At 43.8% G+C, this 14208-nt stretch overlaps 1 protein-coding gene across 1 annotated transcript; it reads left to right on the top strand.

Moving 5' to 3' along the window:
• Positions 1 to 711: 711 nt before the first annotated feature.
• SHISA6 (shisa family member 6) lies at positions 712 to 10570 on the top strand (the record flags this gene model as incomplete). The annotated part of the gene is made up of 2 exons (XM_010190883.1): positions 712 to 837; positions 10020 to 10570. Coding segments are annotated over 2 exons (677 nt in total), but the record flags the coding sequence as incomplete, so codon positions are not given.
• Positions 10571 to 14208: the final 3638 nt, after the last annotated feature.

Genomic DNA, 14208 nt, shown 5'->3' with positions numbered 1-14208 from the left:
GACCAATAAAATGAAAAGAAGTAGAGAGGCATCCTCCACCCCTCAGGGATGGCACCTCCTTTCCTGCTTCAGGAACCTCTTCAAACTTTGCCTTGTCTTCTCTCTTCACCCAGATGTGCACCCCACAGCTCTGCTTCACGCGTTCCTGTGTGCAGGGGAAACATGGCTGTCCCTAGAGCCCACAAGAACACCTGGAGCTCTGGAACGGCTTTGTCCAGGAGCTTCTAGGTTCAGAGCATTAATCAGAAAACTGGCAGAATGAGAGCGCAATTTCATTTTCAGTCCCAGTTAAAATAACCCTATAGACTCATTCCCATGGCTCTGAGGTGGGAAAAGCCCAGCTTGCTGGGGTAAAGGTAGGTGGTGCTGCCTGAACTCATGCAGGCTTCAGTGGGGTCAGTCCACAGTAAGTGGAGTGACTCAGTCCACCAGAGCCTCTGCCTTGCTGTGAGGAGCGCTGGTTGATCCACACACTTCGGAGACAGCAGTTTCCTTCTCTCCATAATGACTGTGGATAGGGAAACAACGCCACAGGATCCATTTTACACCAATCTGCTGATGCCAGTTTGAATTACGTCCAACAGCCTGTCACTGAGGCTGGCTCAGATACAACTCTTCTCCCTGCCAGAGTCTGTGGGACTGGCTTGCCTCTCAACTTGGTTGTTGCACACTGTGGACATGCCTTTCTCTGTTCTTTTTTATTTTTTTCAGACAAGCCGCGAATGAACAACATCCTTACTTCTGCCACCGAACCCTATGATCTGTCCTTCTCCCGGTCCTTCCAGAACCTCTCTCACCTCCCACCATCCTATGAGTCTGCTGTCAAGACAAACCCAAGTAAATATTCTTCTCTGAAGAGACTAAGTAGGTTTCAGCTCATTTCATTTCTTTTGTATCTCATTGGCTTGTAAGTTGCAGTGGGCACAATGTTAAGGCAATAATCTTTGACTCTCTGTCATTGCACTGCCTAAGTTGGCATCTCCAGTAATGATTATTTTAGCTGTCGCTTCCCATCAAGGAAGAGTGCAGAGGATCAGTACAGAGAAAGAGTCACTTCATTACTGTGAGAGCACAAGTGGTTATTTGCTAACTGACATCCTTGTTGTGCTACCTCCTGCTACTCTGCCTTGTATCTGCTCCTGATAGTAATCCTTTGTTCTTTCTGCTGGAGTCAAACTGAGCTAAGCTCAGATCACCTGAGCTCACCTCAGCGTACCCAGGGGAGATATCTCAACATCTATGGGGTAGCTGGAACCAAATAACAAACTCAGGCCAACAGAAAGCTGCTGAAATGGTTGGGAGCATCTGTTTCAGTAGGAGCACATCTACCTGCCTTAAGCAGTGCTGCAATCTGCCGTGTTTCATGGTGTATGTGTTCATATCTGGTCCTGACCTGTGATGTGCACTGATCCATGGTGCATCTCTAATATTTCAGCATGTTGCTCACTGCTTTGTTCACATCAGTTAGTATTTGTTCTTTCTTGCTGTTTTATGTATTGCATTGTTCTGACAACTTTCCTGTAATGGTCCAGCCCATCACCTTTTTACCCTTCAGCTTTGGTGGGATTATGAAATAAGTGATATTTGTGTGGGCAAATGCTTTCTCCAGACTCAGACACTAGGCTTGTAGTATGTTTCCATGAACATTTTCTGAATGCAGTCCTGTATTCACATTGCCTAGTTTAGAAAAAAGTCTTAGGTTTTTATGCTTGCAATAGTTTCATTGAAGATAGGTGAGGATGAGGAGCAAATCCTACTTCCTTGGTCTAAATAAAATTTGCATTCCCAATTTAGCCAGCCAAGTGAGACACAAAAAATAAGGTGGCAGGGAAGTCTTTGAGCTGTCCATAACATCTCTCTGTGTGGAAGATTCTCCAGAAAAGAAAATGGAATGGAAATGCAGCACATGAAAATCTCAGCCCCTTCCTTGGCAATTCAGTGTGGGACTGAATGTACATGTTTAACATTAAGGCAGATACATTTGATGTGCTTAAAAGCCACCATGTGCTTAACCGTGTTGGAGAAGAGAGATGAGGTATTTTGTGATTGAAGCCTGTCATCTTCCTCATTCAGTGTGCTATGAGCACAGCTCAACTTCTGCCATGAGCTTTGTTCCCTGGTGATATTTGGATCTCACACTTCCAACCATAAGCATTTTTGACTCACTGCATCCCAGTGAACTGTCCACGTTCTTGAGTGGCTTTGACAATACTATCCGATATTGGAAAACCCTTGAAGTCAAGGCATTGTAATATTACTGCTTTAAAATGTCCCCATTTTGAGGTGATGATTTGTTTTAATTTCTCAGCTGAAATAAAAATTTCTCAGCACAAAAAACACACCCCCTGGATATCTCCAAAAACTGCTGTTTCATTTGTAATTGATTTGCAATGCCTGAGTTTAGGTCTGGAAGATCTCTGTCCTGGCACAATTGGAAACAGGTTAGAGAAGTGCTCACCAGAAACAGCAACAATGACTGTTCCTGTCGTGATGCAGGGGAAGGTCAAGACCTCTTCCAGTCTGTGGTTCATCTATTTCTTTACATACTGTGCATAGATGTGTAGTGAAATCTCCTTAAGCTCTATGGTAAAGTTATTGATATATCTCACTGAAACATAAAAATACCACAGATGAATGCTAACTGAAACTCCTACCCTTTCCACAGCCAACATCTGGTAATGTATGTCAGATTTGAACACTATCCTATGCCTACTCCTACAGTGCTTACTAGATTCGCCCTGTGTATAAATTCACTCATGCCGAGCAATGCCATCCCTGCACTAAGCAATACCTTACTCAGTGGTGTCTTGGCAGCCTGATCCATCCATCAGGTGCAGAAAATTTTGCTCAGTAGTGGAAGAAAGGACAGGACCTGTCCAGCCTCTCACTCAGTAGGTCACAGCAGAAGGAAATAAGTATTGAACTCTAGCACTGTATTTCCTAGATATTTGTTTAAAATAACAAAAGTAGGTTTGTGTGAAGGTGCCAAGATTTAATGTCCTCAAGAATGTGCTGAGCATAGTCAATCTCCCTCTCCTGAGCTCTTTCTGATCCTCTGGTCAGTTAGCATCCCTGTCCCCATTCAGAAAATACCTGTCAGTCAACCTGAATCTAAGAGCATGAAAGTCAATCTTTGGCCATTTGCTAGAATGGGGCTAATTGACCCCTTTTTTCAGCAACATCAACCCTAGTAGGGAATCCCTGTGCACTGCAATGGAAATACCAGATCTTTATGCATCAATGACAGGTCTAGATATAGTTCAGTCATCTTTGCAAGATACTAACCTATCCTCTTGCAAAACATCTGAGAAATGCCAGATCAACTGTCTCTCACTATATGTTTGAGTAACTAAATAAGCAGCTTCAGCTCTAAAAGGTCTAAGCACTCCATGCTCTTGCTGGGCTTGCATATACTCAGCACCTCTAGAATCACTGAATCACTTTCTTATAGCTGGTCTTCACTGAGCCAAAGAAAAATAGCACCCAGCTCCTAGACCTTCCCTTGTAAAATGCCAGCAATATCATTTTCTTATGACAGATAAAGGAGCTAAAGGCAACACAAAATCCAGAAAAAATAGTATCTAAATGCTGGACTTTGCAGAAGAATTATTTGGGGTTTGTTTTTCATATTTATAATTGCTTGTTTATAATGAGCTCCCTGCCATGGTTAAAAAATGAATGTTGTGAAGAGCTCATTAACAAACATAATATTTCTATTTGAGTAAAAAAAAGGCATTAGATACATTTAAAATCTGTGGTTTAGCTATTTGTCTAGGTTTCTTCAGTTTCACCAGACAGCTAAAAGTCACTTATTTTCTCACAGTTAGCAGAGACAAACAGTGAAAGACAGTTTCTGCCTAAGAACATATAAACTGAATAATCAAGGCATACTTAGGAATAAAGTATATTTAATGTCTCCTTGCCAGAGATGAGGAGACAGACCTTAACGAGGGTATGGTCAGATCCATCTCATTCTACTTTAGCCATTTGGCAATTAAGCATCTTTTCTCTGTTTGATGCAGATATCTCTATAAATGAAAAAGGACAGTCACCTTCATGTTATCAGAAACTCTCTGAAGATCCTAGTGTCTCACTGATATGAGAGTTGCTCTGGCAAGCTACCTAGCTCTTTACTGGATAACAAGCCTAGTTTTTGATGCCTAGAGCTTAATGAAGTACATCCCACTTTAGGAGACTCATCTAAGAGGTCTGTGCAACAAGGAAAAGATAAGCTATACCTGCTGCCTGCACCTACGTGTCCTTGGGGAATGTGTCCAGCTCTGGGAGTGGAGCTCCTCACTGCTGGATTTGCAGGGCAGGCACTCAGCTCTGCTGTCATTTGACTGAGCCAGCCACGATCAAGTCCCATGCAAGCAATGAGCTTTCAGCTTCTGTGGCTGCTTACCTCCCAGCTCTTACTGCAGGCCACAGGCAACAGGAGACCCGTCTGGGGTTGCTGGCTGGAGCCAGGTAGGAGGAACTCTGAGGAGCAGGGAGGAGCCATGGGAAGCCCAATGCCAGCTTTTCCCTGGCAACACTGTCAGGCTGGCATGTGGGACGAGCAGTGGTGGTGAGTGGGTGTGGGAACACACTGCTGAAAAAGAGCAGCCATATTACTTCTGTCCTGCCCAGTGCTCTGGAGAATTGCTGTTTCCAGCTAAGTGAGAAAGGTCAGTTAGGAAGGAAGCTAATGTTTTCAGTCATATTAAACCACCTGGTACTGGCTAAAGAATAATCAGATATGACTAGGCAGCTTTAAAATGTTAAAGCCAATTAAAACAGGAGAGACAAGCCCAAAGAGGAAATACACTGGAACTGCAGAGAAAGAAAAGCAATGATATTGCCTTAAAAAAAAAGCAAAGAAATTACTATAATGGCCTTACATACATACACATGTGCACATACTTTAACCATGTTAACATACAACCATGCAATAAAAAATATCCCTTTCTGTGATGGCATCTTAGACTTGTTAAGGCAAGATGTGAGAGTAAGAACACTGTCATGGTTTAGGACTCGTCTGCCCACTAAATCCTGGACAAACGCTCTCTGTTAACTCCTCTCCCCTCTCCAGAAGGGAAGAAAAAAGAGAATAAGGGAGAGAGACTTTACAGGTTGGAAAATAAAACTAACAGATTTAATAAAACAATAATACTAATACTACAGGATAATAGTGTAATTAGGAAAATAATAAGATAGATATATATAAAAATATGTACAAATTTATATATAAAACCAATATAAAATCCTCCCGCCACTCTCCCCCCAATGACGAATATGTCACCAGAGGCTCTGTGGAGCAGAGCACTGAAAAAGTCCCAGCTGGGACTCAGCAGCAGTGGGAGCAGGATGCAGGAACAGAGGAATCAGGAGCAGAGGCAGATGAACCAGCAGGGTTCCACTCAGACTTCGGCCATTGCAGGATCAAGACAGAAGGAAGGATCCAAGATGGAAGGGCTCCAAGATTGAAAGGTTGAGACCCTCGTGATTCCTCAGCTTTATACTGAGTGTGATGTATGTGAGATGGAACACCTAGTTGGTCAGTTTTGGGTCCGCTCTCCCCACCCCATAGGCACAGACACGGCACCCATGGTGAGACAGTGGCCTTATGATTATAATTTGTAGTAGTACACACTGTCTGAAAAAACATGCTGCTAGTTTCAGCAAGTTCAGCCATGTAGAAGAGACTGAGCTGAAAGGTAAAAATCACTAAATAGAAAATTAGTTCTCTTTAGCTCAAACCAGGACAAACACTCATTTGAGGGTCTCCCTCCAAATCAGCTTATCCTAACGCCAAGTTGTATTAAAGCACTCGAATGCTCCTGAAGTTCGGTGAGACCAGCCCTGATCAATGTTCCAGAAACAGCCAAAGGAGGAAAGAAAGGAGGAAGGTGGACCAAAAATAAAACAAGAAATAAACCAAAGCAAAGCAAAACAAAACATGAAAAAGATGCAGAAATTGTGCACAAAATGTGATTTCCAGTGATTCCACTTTGACATGTTCAAGAAAGGTTAGTGAAACATCAGAAGTATGAGATTGGCTTGAAAAAAATTTTCTGTTAATCAATAGACCAGTGATTTCTTTCTGTCTGCTTATCAATTATGGCCTTTTGGAATCCACTAGGACACATTTTTGAATTTCTAAGCACATTCATGAAGGAGGAACTTATTTTATTGCAGTTTTATTTTGCCTAAAATTACAAATGTCAGTTTTCATATGAGCATCAATCGAAAGATAAGGTGTAGCAGTCTCAGAGCCTCACTATCCCAGTCAACTTGCTGGTGCAAAGAGAATTAGATGAATCAGACTGGCTGGATTAAGGTCCTGTAGGCATTTTTATTTTAGCAAACTATGTCACCAGATGTCCACAGTTCCCCCCCCTCCTCCCACTGGGTGAAGTACCTGGTGCCTCCAATCTCAAAAGCCTGAAGCTGTATTCATTTCATTGCTTTCCCTGGATGCAGAAACGCTGTGGTTACAGACTTGTGCTGAGATTCTCCCTCAATGCAAAGCCGCGTGTATGATGCAGCACACTCAGTCTTTCGTCAAGCTGAATTCTTCATGACTGACTCAGCGATGCTCTTGAACTGACACTACCTTTCAGAGGCAATAGCCTGTTAAATGTCTGTCTGGTGCCTGCTTAAACCAGCATGTTGTTCACAGGGAAACTGTCGTTTCATCTTTGATTCCTTTGAGATGGAGATGTGAAGTTTATCTACACCTGAGAATGTTCCCAGAATGGCTGTGCCAGCATCTAAATGTGTCTCTCAGGAGCCTGTATGAGCTCAGAAATACCTCTGAAAGGAAGTCAGTTCCCTGCATGGTCTATCCACTGCAAGCAAAAGGCCATACAGTCTTCTATGCTGTTTGCAGGGATGGAAGAGGATAGAAAGGATATTTTCAATGTTCCTAATTGGTAAAAGTTTTAAAGTGTAGGAAAACACATGCTGCATTTTTTATTCAAATTAGCAAGGAACAACTTCAAACCACTTATAATCAGCCAATTCTGCTCCCTCACTAGGAGGCTCAGCCCACTGTAAACCTCATATAAGCTGGTTTAGCTCCTGCTGGCAATTAGCACAGCTAGGTGTGAGCATCCAAGCACATTTCCATCTGGGATGTTCTCTGCTTTAATTACATCTATTTAGAGTCTTGGGCAAATCCAGTGGAACTTCTCCCATCCAGAGCAGAGGCCAAGTACCAGAGTGACAGTTGCTTAGTTCCTATTCTGCACCCACCCTCAAGCATCGTTATCAAGCCTGTGCACACTAAGTGTGTACAAGTCTATCTATGGCCATATTATAGAATAAAAATGTCTAAAATTACTCTGGCCATATGGAATTTCACCAGTCCCTTTCAGGCTTCCTAGAAGGTGATTTTAAAAGCACAAGAGTTTGAGGCCAGGGAAGCTGCTGTCTGATATTTGCAGTGAGATACTCTTCAAGTAAGATTTTGATTGCAAAAAAAGATTCATTCCTACAGTGTATACTCTGGAGAGAAAATCCCATCAGTAGCAAGCATGCCAGCAGAGGAGAAGTCAGGGCAGTTCTCCCTTCTTGGTGGTGAGTAGGCTATAAAGAAAGGTTAGCAGCAACAGCGGTGCCTACAGGCCGTGCATTTCAACATACATGTTCTCAGCTTGTACCTCTGGATGTCGAGACAGGGGGATCAACCCTCATCCCCACAGGTCCTCTGGGTTATGTGGACTGTTTTCAGGACCGTGACGAGCAGAGTCCAGAGGTCAATGAAGAGACCACTGAAGGCATGGGAGAGGAGATGACGAAATTAGTGAGTGACATCATCCAGCACCGAATGCTTTCAGCACTCCAGGCTGTGACGGAAGACCTCCAGGCACCCTTGTGTAACTGCTATTTTGTGAGCAAACTTCTGGGGTGTTGTCAGCACTGATCACATATCATAAGGCATTGACATTTCCTCCGAAAGCACTCTGAATCATGGGACAGCCAGCCAATTATCTTCATTTCTCAGCCAAATGTGGCACATAAAACCCATAGATTTACAGCTATGTCAGAGGAAATAGGAAATTTCCATAACATACCTAACTATTCGGTCTGTCGAATGTCTACAGAGACTCCAAGCATGAGAAGTGGAACCATTTACCTCACTCACCTCATGATTACCCAGACTGTTCTGCAGCAGAACTCTGGTCTTTTCATCATTCAGACATCCTCAGAAACTACAAGTATGTGAAATTTTCCTCTGATAGTTTCCCATCTTACATTACCTACTACTCAATAAAATATCAGAGCTGAGAAAATCAGTGGGGTTCCTCATTATTATCATTATTGTTATCATATATCCTTATCATATTTGTGTCATAAGCAAAAGACTTTCCGACAGAATTTTACTATAAGTCCCAGAAGCTGGCCAGGATGTATAGGAGAGGATGTCTTTGCTCATCAACACTTGGCTCAAGACTGGTAGGGAAGGTACTTACTGGGCCACGTGTGTGTTCTCATCTCTGCAGTCTCTATAGCAGACTGCTCCCATAAGGTTATTTATTTTGCAAGACATCTTATTTCCTCTGTAAGGTGGAGAAATCTGCTTTACCTTCGCATGAGAAATCCCCTTCCTGCATTCTAGCAGGTGGTGTGTTTTCTTCTCCAAGGGAGAGGATGGCTGACTGCCAGGTGTTTGCGATGAGTCTCACTTGGGGTTTTCTGGAGTGACTGATGAGCCAGAAAGGATGGAAGATGCTTTTGGGGACATCAAGAAAACATCCCAGACAGACAAATGAGGAGAAATGCTCATATAGATGATCAGTATTGAACATTAGACATGCTTTCATCCCCTGACCCATGGGGGCCAGCATTGTACTCTTCCACTTACGACACTAAACTTCTGCTTAGGGACTGATGTTCCGTGCTTTACACCTCTGCAGCCACAGGTACACCATGACGATTAACAAGTTGCACTGGGTTTGAAGCCCAAGAACTGCTAATCCCCCTCCCAGGTAGGTAATCCCAGTATCCCAGTTTAAGGCATATGAACGTGATAGGGGTTTGCCAGAAAATTTTTGGTTTTTTGTTTTTCTCTTTTTGAGTTGGGTTTTTTTGGCTTGTTTGTTTTGTTTTGTTTTAATCTGAAGTAATTGTGGAGCTATCTTTTCAAATTACAAGTTGGTTGGATCAGATAATTCCTGATACTGTAGGATTAAATTAATACATCAGGGTATGTCTGCAGCAGCCAACATCCTCTCTGAGTCTGAGGCATTTGTCTGAAAGTGAAAAAAAGGAAGGTGGGTTTGTGTGTGTTTGTGCATGCTGAGGTCCTGTGAAACAAAGGCATCATTTAAGACACGGAAAAAGCAAACTGAGAAAAAAATTCTCAGTGGGGTAAATTCTATGATAGCAAGTAAGGTGTCTGATAAAACGGAAAATGAAACCTTAGGCAGAGGATTCGGTGACTCAGAGAGAGCATCCCATGCCCACTAAACCTGCTTTGTGGTCACATTTACAAATATTCAAAAACAGTAATTAAAAATGTGATGAATGCACTCATGGATTTCAGAGCACACCCATATCTGAGGCCAGAAATGAGGTATGAATTTCTTCAAATGGGGAACTTTCCTTCCTCAGCTCACCTTCCCTGTGCTTTCCTTGTAAGTGTATTGTGAAGATGACATTTGGTAATTTCTCCATAACTCACCATTTGTGTAAATCATGCAGTACTATGGTTTGGACTCAAAAGTATATGGAGCCTGTTGTGTCATGGTGCTAGAAGGTGTGATGCATTGCACAGTGACTTACACCCATCTGCATGCAATTATAACTCTCTCTGCCTGTCACAAGCCCATGACGACACAACCCACACAGGGCTGGCGTCTCTGACAGGCAGCACTCTGACATGGATGTCCATGCCTGGGTCTAGCTGCTGGTAGATGGTACCTTAGGTCCTGCCAGGAGGCTGCTCCAAGGCTTTGTGCTGTACACAGCCCCTTTTCAGCCTGTGGGACAATGCTCTGATGTTTATAACTGTTCCCTTTCCTTTCCCACAGCTGACAAAGAGGCTGATGAATACTACATGAGGAGGAGACATCTGCCCGACCTGGCAGCCCGGGGCACGCTCCCTATCAATGTCATCAAAATGTCTCAACAGACCAACCACAGGGACAGGCCTCGCCGTCCCATCAGAGCCATGTCCCAGGACAGAGTGCTGTCTCCTGAGAGGATCATGCCTGAGGAGTTTAGCATGTCCTATGAACGGATCCTCTCAGATGAGCAGCTTCTGTCTGCAGAGCGCCTCCACTCTCAAGACCCCCTGCTCTCCCCAGAGCGGTCAGGGTACCCTGAGCAGTCTATGTCACGGGCATTATCACACACAGATGTCTTTGTATCAACACCTGTCTTGGATCGCTACAGGATGACAAAAATGCACTCCCATCCTAGTGCCTCAAATAACTTGTACAATACCTTAGGTATGAACCCAACCTCCGCCAAGCGCCAAGCATTCGCCTCCCGACGGCACAACACGGTAGAACAACTGCATTATATTCCAGGACACCACCATCACTACCGCACAGCGAGCAAAACAGAGGTGACTGTTTGATATGACCTCATGCTTTGTAGATATTCATTAAGGACTGGGGTGACAACAGCACCCCATACTGCAGTGGCCTTACAGGCCAAGATAACCTCTAATAACTCAGTGTCTGAAAAGACTTCTCTGACAGTCCCATCCATGTTGTTTTTAAAGCCACTCCTTCATCGGTGACATAAGAAGAAACCAAGCAAGCAAACAGATGATAGTGAGGGATAATAGAGGATATTTCCTGATGTGCATCAGCTTCTGTCAAAGAAAGCCATAGTAGTAGATGGCTCCTTCCAAGGGCTCACCTGCATTATCTCATTGTTTTGATGAATTTAGGACTTTTCAGTTGTTCCAAGTAGAAGCAGTTTCATGCATCCCCAAGACAGGGAGGAGGAAATGCAGCACCCCATCCTGGTGGGAAGGGGTCCTGTTCTAAGTCCTCATGCCAGCCCTCATTTTTGGCCTTTCTGTAGCAAGTAGGTAACGTTCTGGCTTCTGGGGATCACCTCCAGGCAGCTCAGTACCAGCCAGCATCCATACATCTGTTCTTCCTCGCCCTTGGAGTGAATTCAAGGGCAGACTTTCCTAGGGGACTGATAGATCTAGGGATAAGAATAGCCTGGCTGAGAAATAAAGTTTTAGTTTATCTTAAATATACTCATAAGATAAAAATATACTAGTGCCTACAAATCGCCTGCTCTCTCAGTGTAGGAAGTAGTGGGGTTCATGTGTTCAATAAGCACAAATACGCTGAAATGCTTGTTAGACCCTTTTCTCCACTCATTCTAGTATCTTGGTGTCTCCAACATGTAAATAGGAAGAAAGAATAAGGTTTTTCTTCCTCCAGCTTCTTGCCACTGCTGAGCCTAAAGCACCAGAATTCGTTCAGCTTCGCACTGCTGACGTGTGCTGGGGGCAGTCCTGACTCCACTGAGAACCCTGCGAGGCAAGGCTACCACACATTTCACCAAGCCTGAATTTCTCCAAAGTTTATTTTCCTGATAGCATTTTCCACTGGCCCAGTTCCTCTGTTTCTGAACATATTTTCTCCTCTCAGTTACAACTTAGAACTCCATATGCAGCAAATCTTTTTCTAGCCCTTAGCAGAAGCACAAAGCTGAGGGTGTCTGCCTACCAAAAAGCAGGTTGGTAATTTTCCATATTTTTTCTCCATGTATTGGCCTGTCAAGAAAACCTTCCAAATTCCAGTTCCATTAAGTAGTAATCCTAACCATGAAGACAGTTACATTTCATGCATATAAATTATATATCCAGCATAATTATAATAAATGGGCATGTTATTTATCTGATATAATGCTAATTAGATACTGTATATTTGTAAAATCTTTAAAACATAGACTTGAGAGTCTAGAATTTGTGAGGGTTTTATCTTTGGCTTTCTAGCTAGATTGGGCTTTGCTTTGTTTTATGTTGGTTTTGATTTTGTTTTGGTTTAGGTTTGTTTTGGGGTTTTTTTCTGGTATTTGTGTTCCTATCAAATTCTGTAGAACTAACTCACACTAGAACATACTTCTGTGGCCAGGAAAGGGTCTCAGAGGTTTTGAAGGCCAGCCAGACCCAGTGCTGTAACTTAGTGCTGGACACTCTCCAGGACTCACAGTCCATAGTGTGCACTCAAAGCCTCACCACATGCACATACCCATGCTGCCAATCCCAATGGCAGGCATGCTCCCTCCTCCGTGTGAAATGATGACTTCAGGCTGCAAACAAATTCCCCTACAGTACTTCTCTCTTCATGCCCTACTTTCTCACACTGAGTATTTTCCTACATGGCTCCTCACTAAATTTCATTTAAATTAGCTCTGCCCATCTCCCTCCCCTCAAATACCTCCCACCTCCTGGCCTTAATGATGTTCCCAGCTCAAGCAAGCCAGTCCTGTAGCATACAATGATTGTAGGCTGTTGCGAGCTTGAGTCTTGTGTGGAGTCTTGTTAGACTTGTTCGGCAGGAGAAGCATGCTGTCTTCCTCTGGTGGAATTTAGAGGTAAGCCTCAGTGGCATGGCCATGTGGCCTTTCTCTTTCCCAGACTGTCCTGGGGCTGCTAGTCCTAGTTCATGAGCTTTGTTCTGCCCTGCTTGATGGAGACTGTGTTCAGAAAGGACTCCATCTGTGAGAAGTACTGGGGCTTTGTTTGATGGAAACTGAGCTGGGATGCAGTAAATAAGTCTCTGTGGTTTAGATGGTCATTATCGTGCAGCCTTGGGCAATATAATTTTGGGCAACACCCAGAATTGTCTACGGATCATGGCGGCAGTTCATGACATAGGAGGGATGAAAGAGAAAAGGCTCACACCTCCTCTCCTGTTCCCTTTCCTTAATGGATGCTTCTCTCCCCTGACTACCTCCAAGTTCCTCAGCTCAGTCATTGGATTTTTCTTCATAGGAGGCAATCTCTGTGAAAATATTGCCCTTGCTGACCTTGCCACAGACCAAAGTTTGTGACTTTTGTGAAGAGAAGAGAAATGCACATGGTTGATCGGGAGGCAACTCCTGCTGAGGTTCTGGGGCTCTTCCATTCTCTCTTAGCCTAAGCAAAGCCAGGATCTTCTCCTCTGCAAGCAGGGAGATGTTAACACTGTGGGAGAGCAGAGTCCACCCTAGAGTCTCCAGGAGTTCAGGTGGCAGAGCCGGAGGAGCAGAGGTCACCATGTGAGGCCATGGGTAGGCGAATACTCCTCCCTTTCTATTTCCATAGCTGTATGTCTCAAGCTCTAGTCTTTGTCTAAATGTACCATTCGTGAACTAAGAAGCTGCTGGACCAGATGCAGATATGGAAATTACTCACTCAAGTAGCCCATGCAGATACTGCACTGTGCTCCAGGCCATTTGACCTCAGAGCCTTCTCTTATTCTGACTGACAAGTATCACAGGCCCTCTGCTAACTTGTCCTACCTGGGCAATAATACTCCAAAGAAATCTTAGTCCCATTTCCTCCTCTTTTCCACCCACTCGACTGTTTCAGGCTGATGTGTCCCACAAGAACCATCAAAAAGCCTTTCTGGATCAAATCTCTTCAAGAAATCTGCCACAACCACAGAAAAATTTCAGCAAATTTCTTTAGAAAACTACCATGTCCTGGGTGACCACAATTTGTTCCTGGGTACCATGTGTTCCTGTGGCTTGCTTTGTGTGCTGGAATGACTTAGTAGCTAGACTAGTGATATTTCAGCACACATAGGTGTTCTTATGTCATTTTTTCCCTTATTCCTCATTCTGAGAGTTTGTCACTAAAAGGACACTTGGTCCAGGACTGGGTGTCATGATCTACAGCCTGGTCCCCAGCACTTCAGTTCCCCGTGGTGAACATGTGATAATAATGGTAACACCTTCTTATTCCACAAAGGCATTATGAGGGTTTACGCCACGCCATAATGTCTATGAAGTGCTTTGAGACCCTCTCACAACAGACACTGTAGAAGAACAAAGCATTTTTATTAATATTTTTTGTCACCGTTGTCCTGCCACATCATGTCTGATGTGTTGCAATCCAGTGTCTGTCCAGAATGAGAGTGCTGGAGTGGGGGGATGCCATTCCCCAGATTTTCTATTGCTTTCTTCCTGATCAGGGTTCCTAGCAGGCAGCAGCTCTGAGGGATGCTGTTATCTGCACTTTGACTTTTCTGCTTTCTTCTC

Source organism: Mesitornis unicolor, unplaced genomic scaffold (genome assembly GCF_000695765.1).
Source record: "Mesitornis unicolor isolate BGI_N332 unplaced genomic scaffold, ASM69576v1 scaffold11758, whole genome shotgun sequence".
Taxonomy (NCBI): Eukaryota; Metazoa; Chordata; class Aves; order Mesitornithiformes; family Mesitornithidae; genus Mesitornis; species Mesitornis unicolor.
The sequence above is the reverse complement of the archived record's forward strand: the minus strand, read 5'-3'. Positions and strand labels throughout refer to the sequence as shown.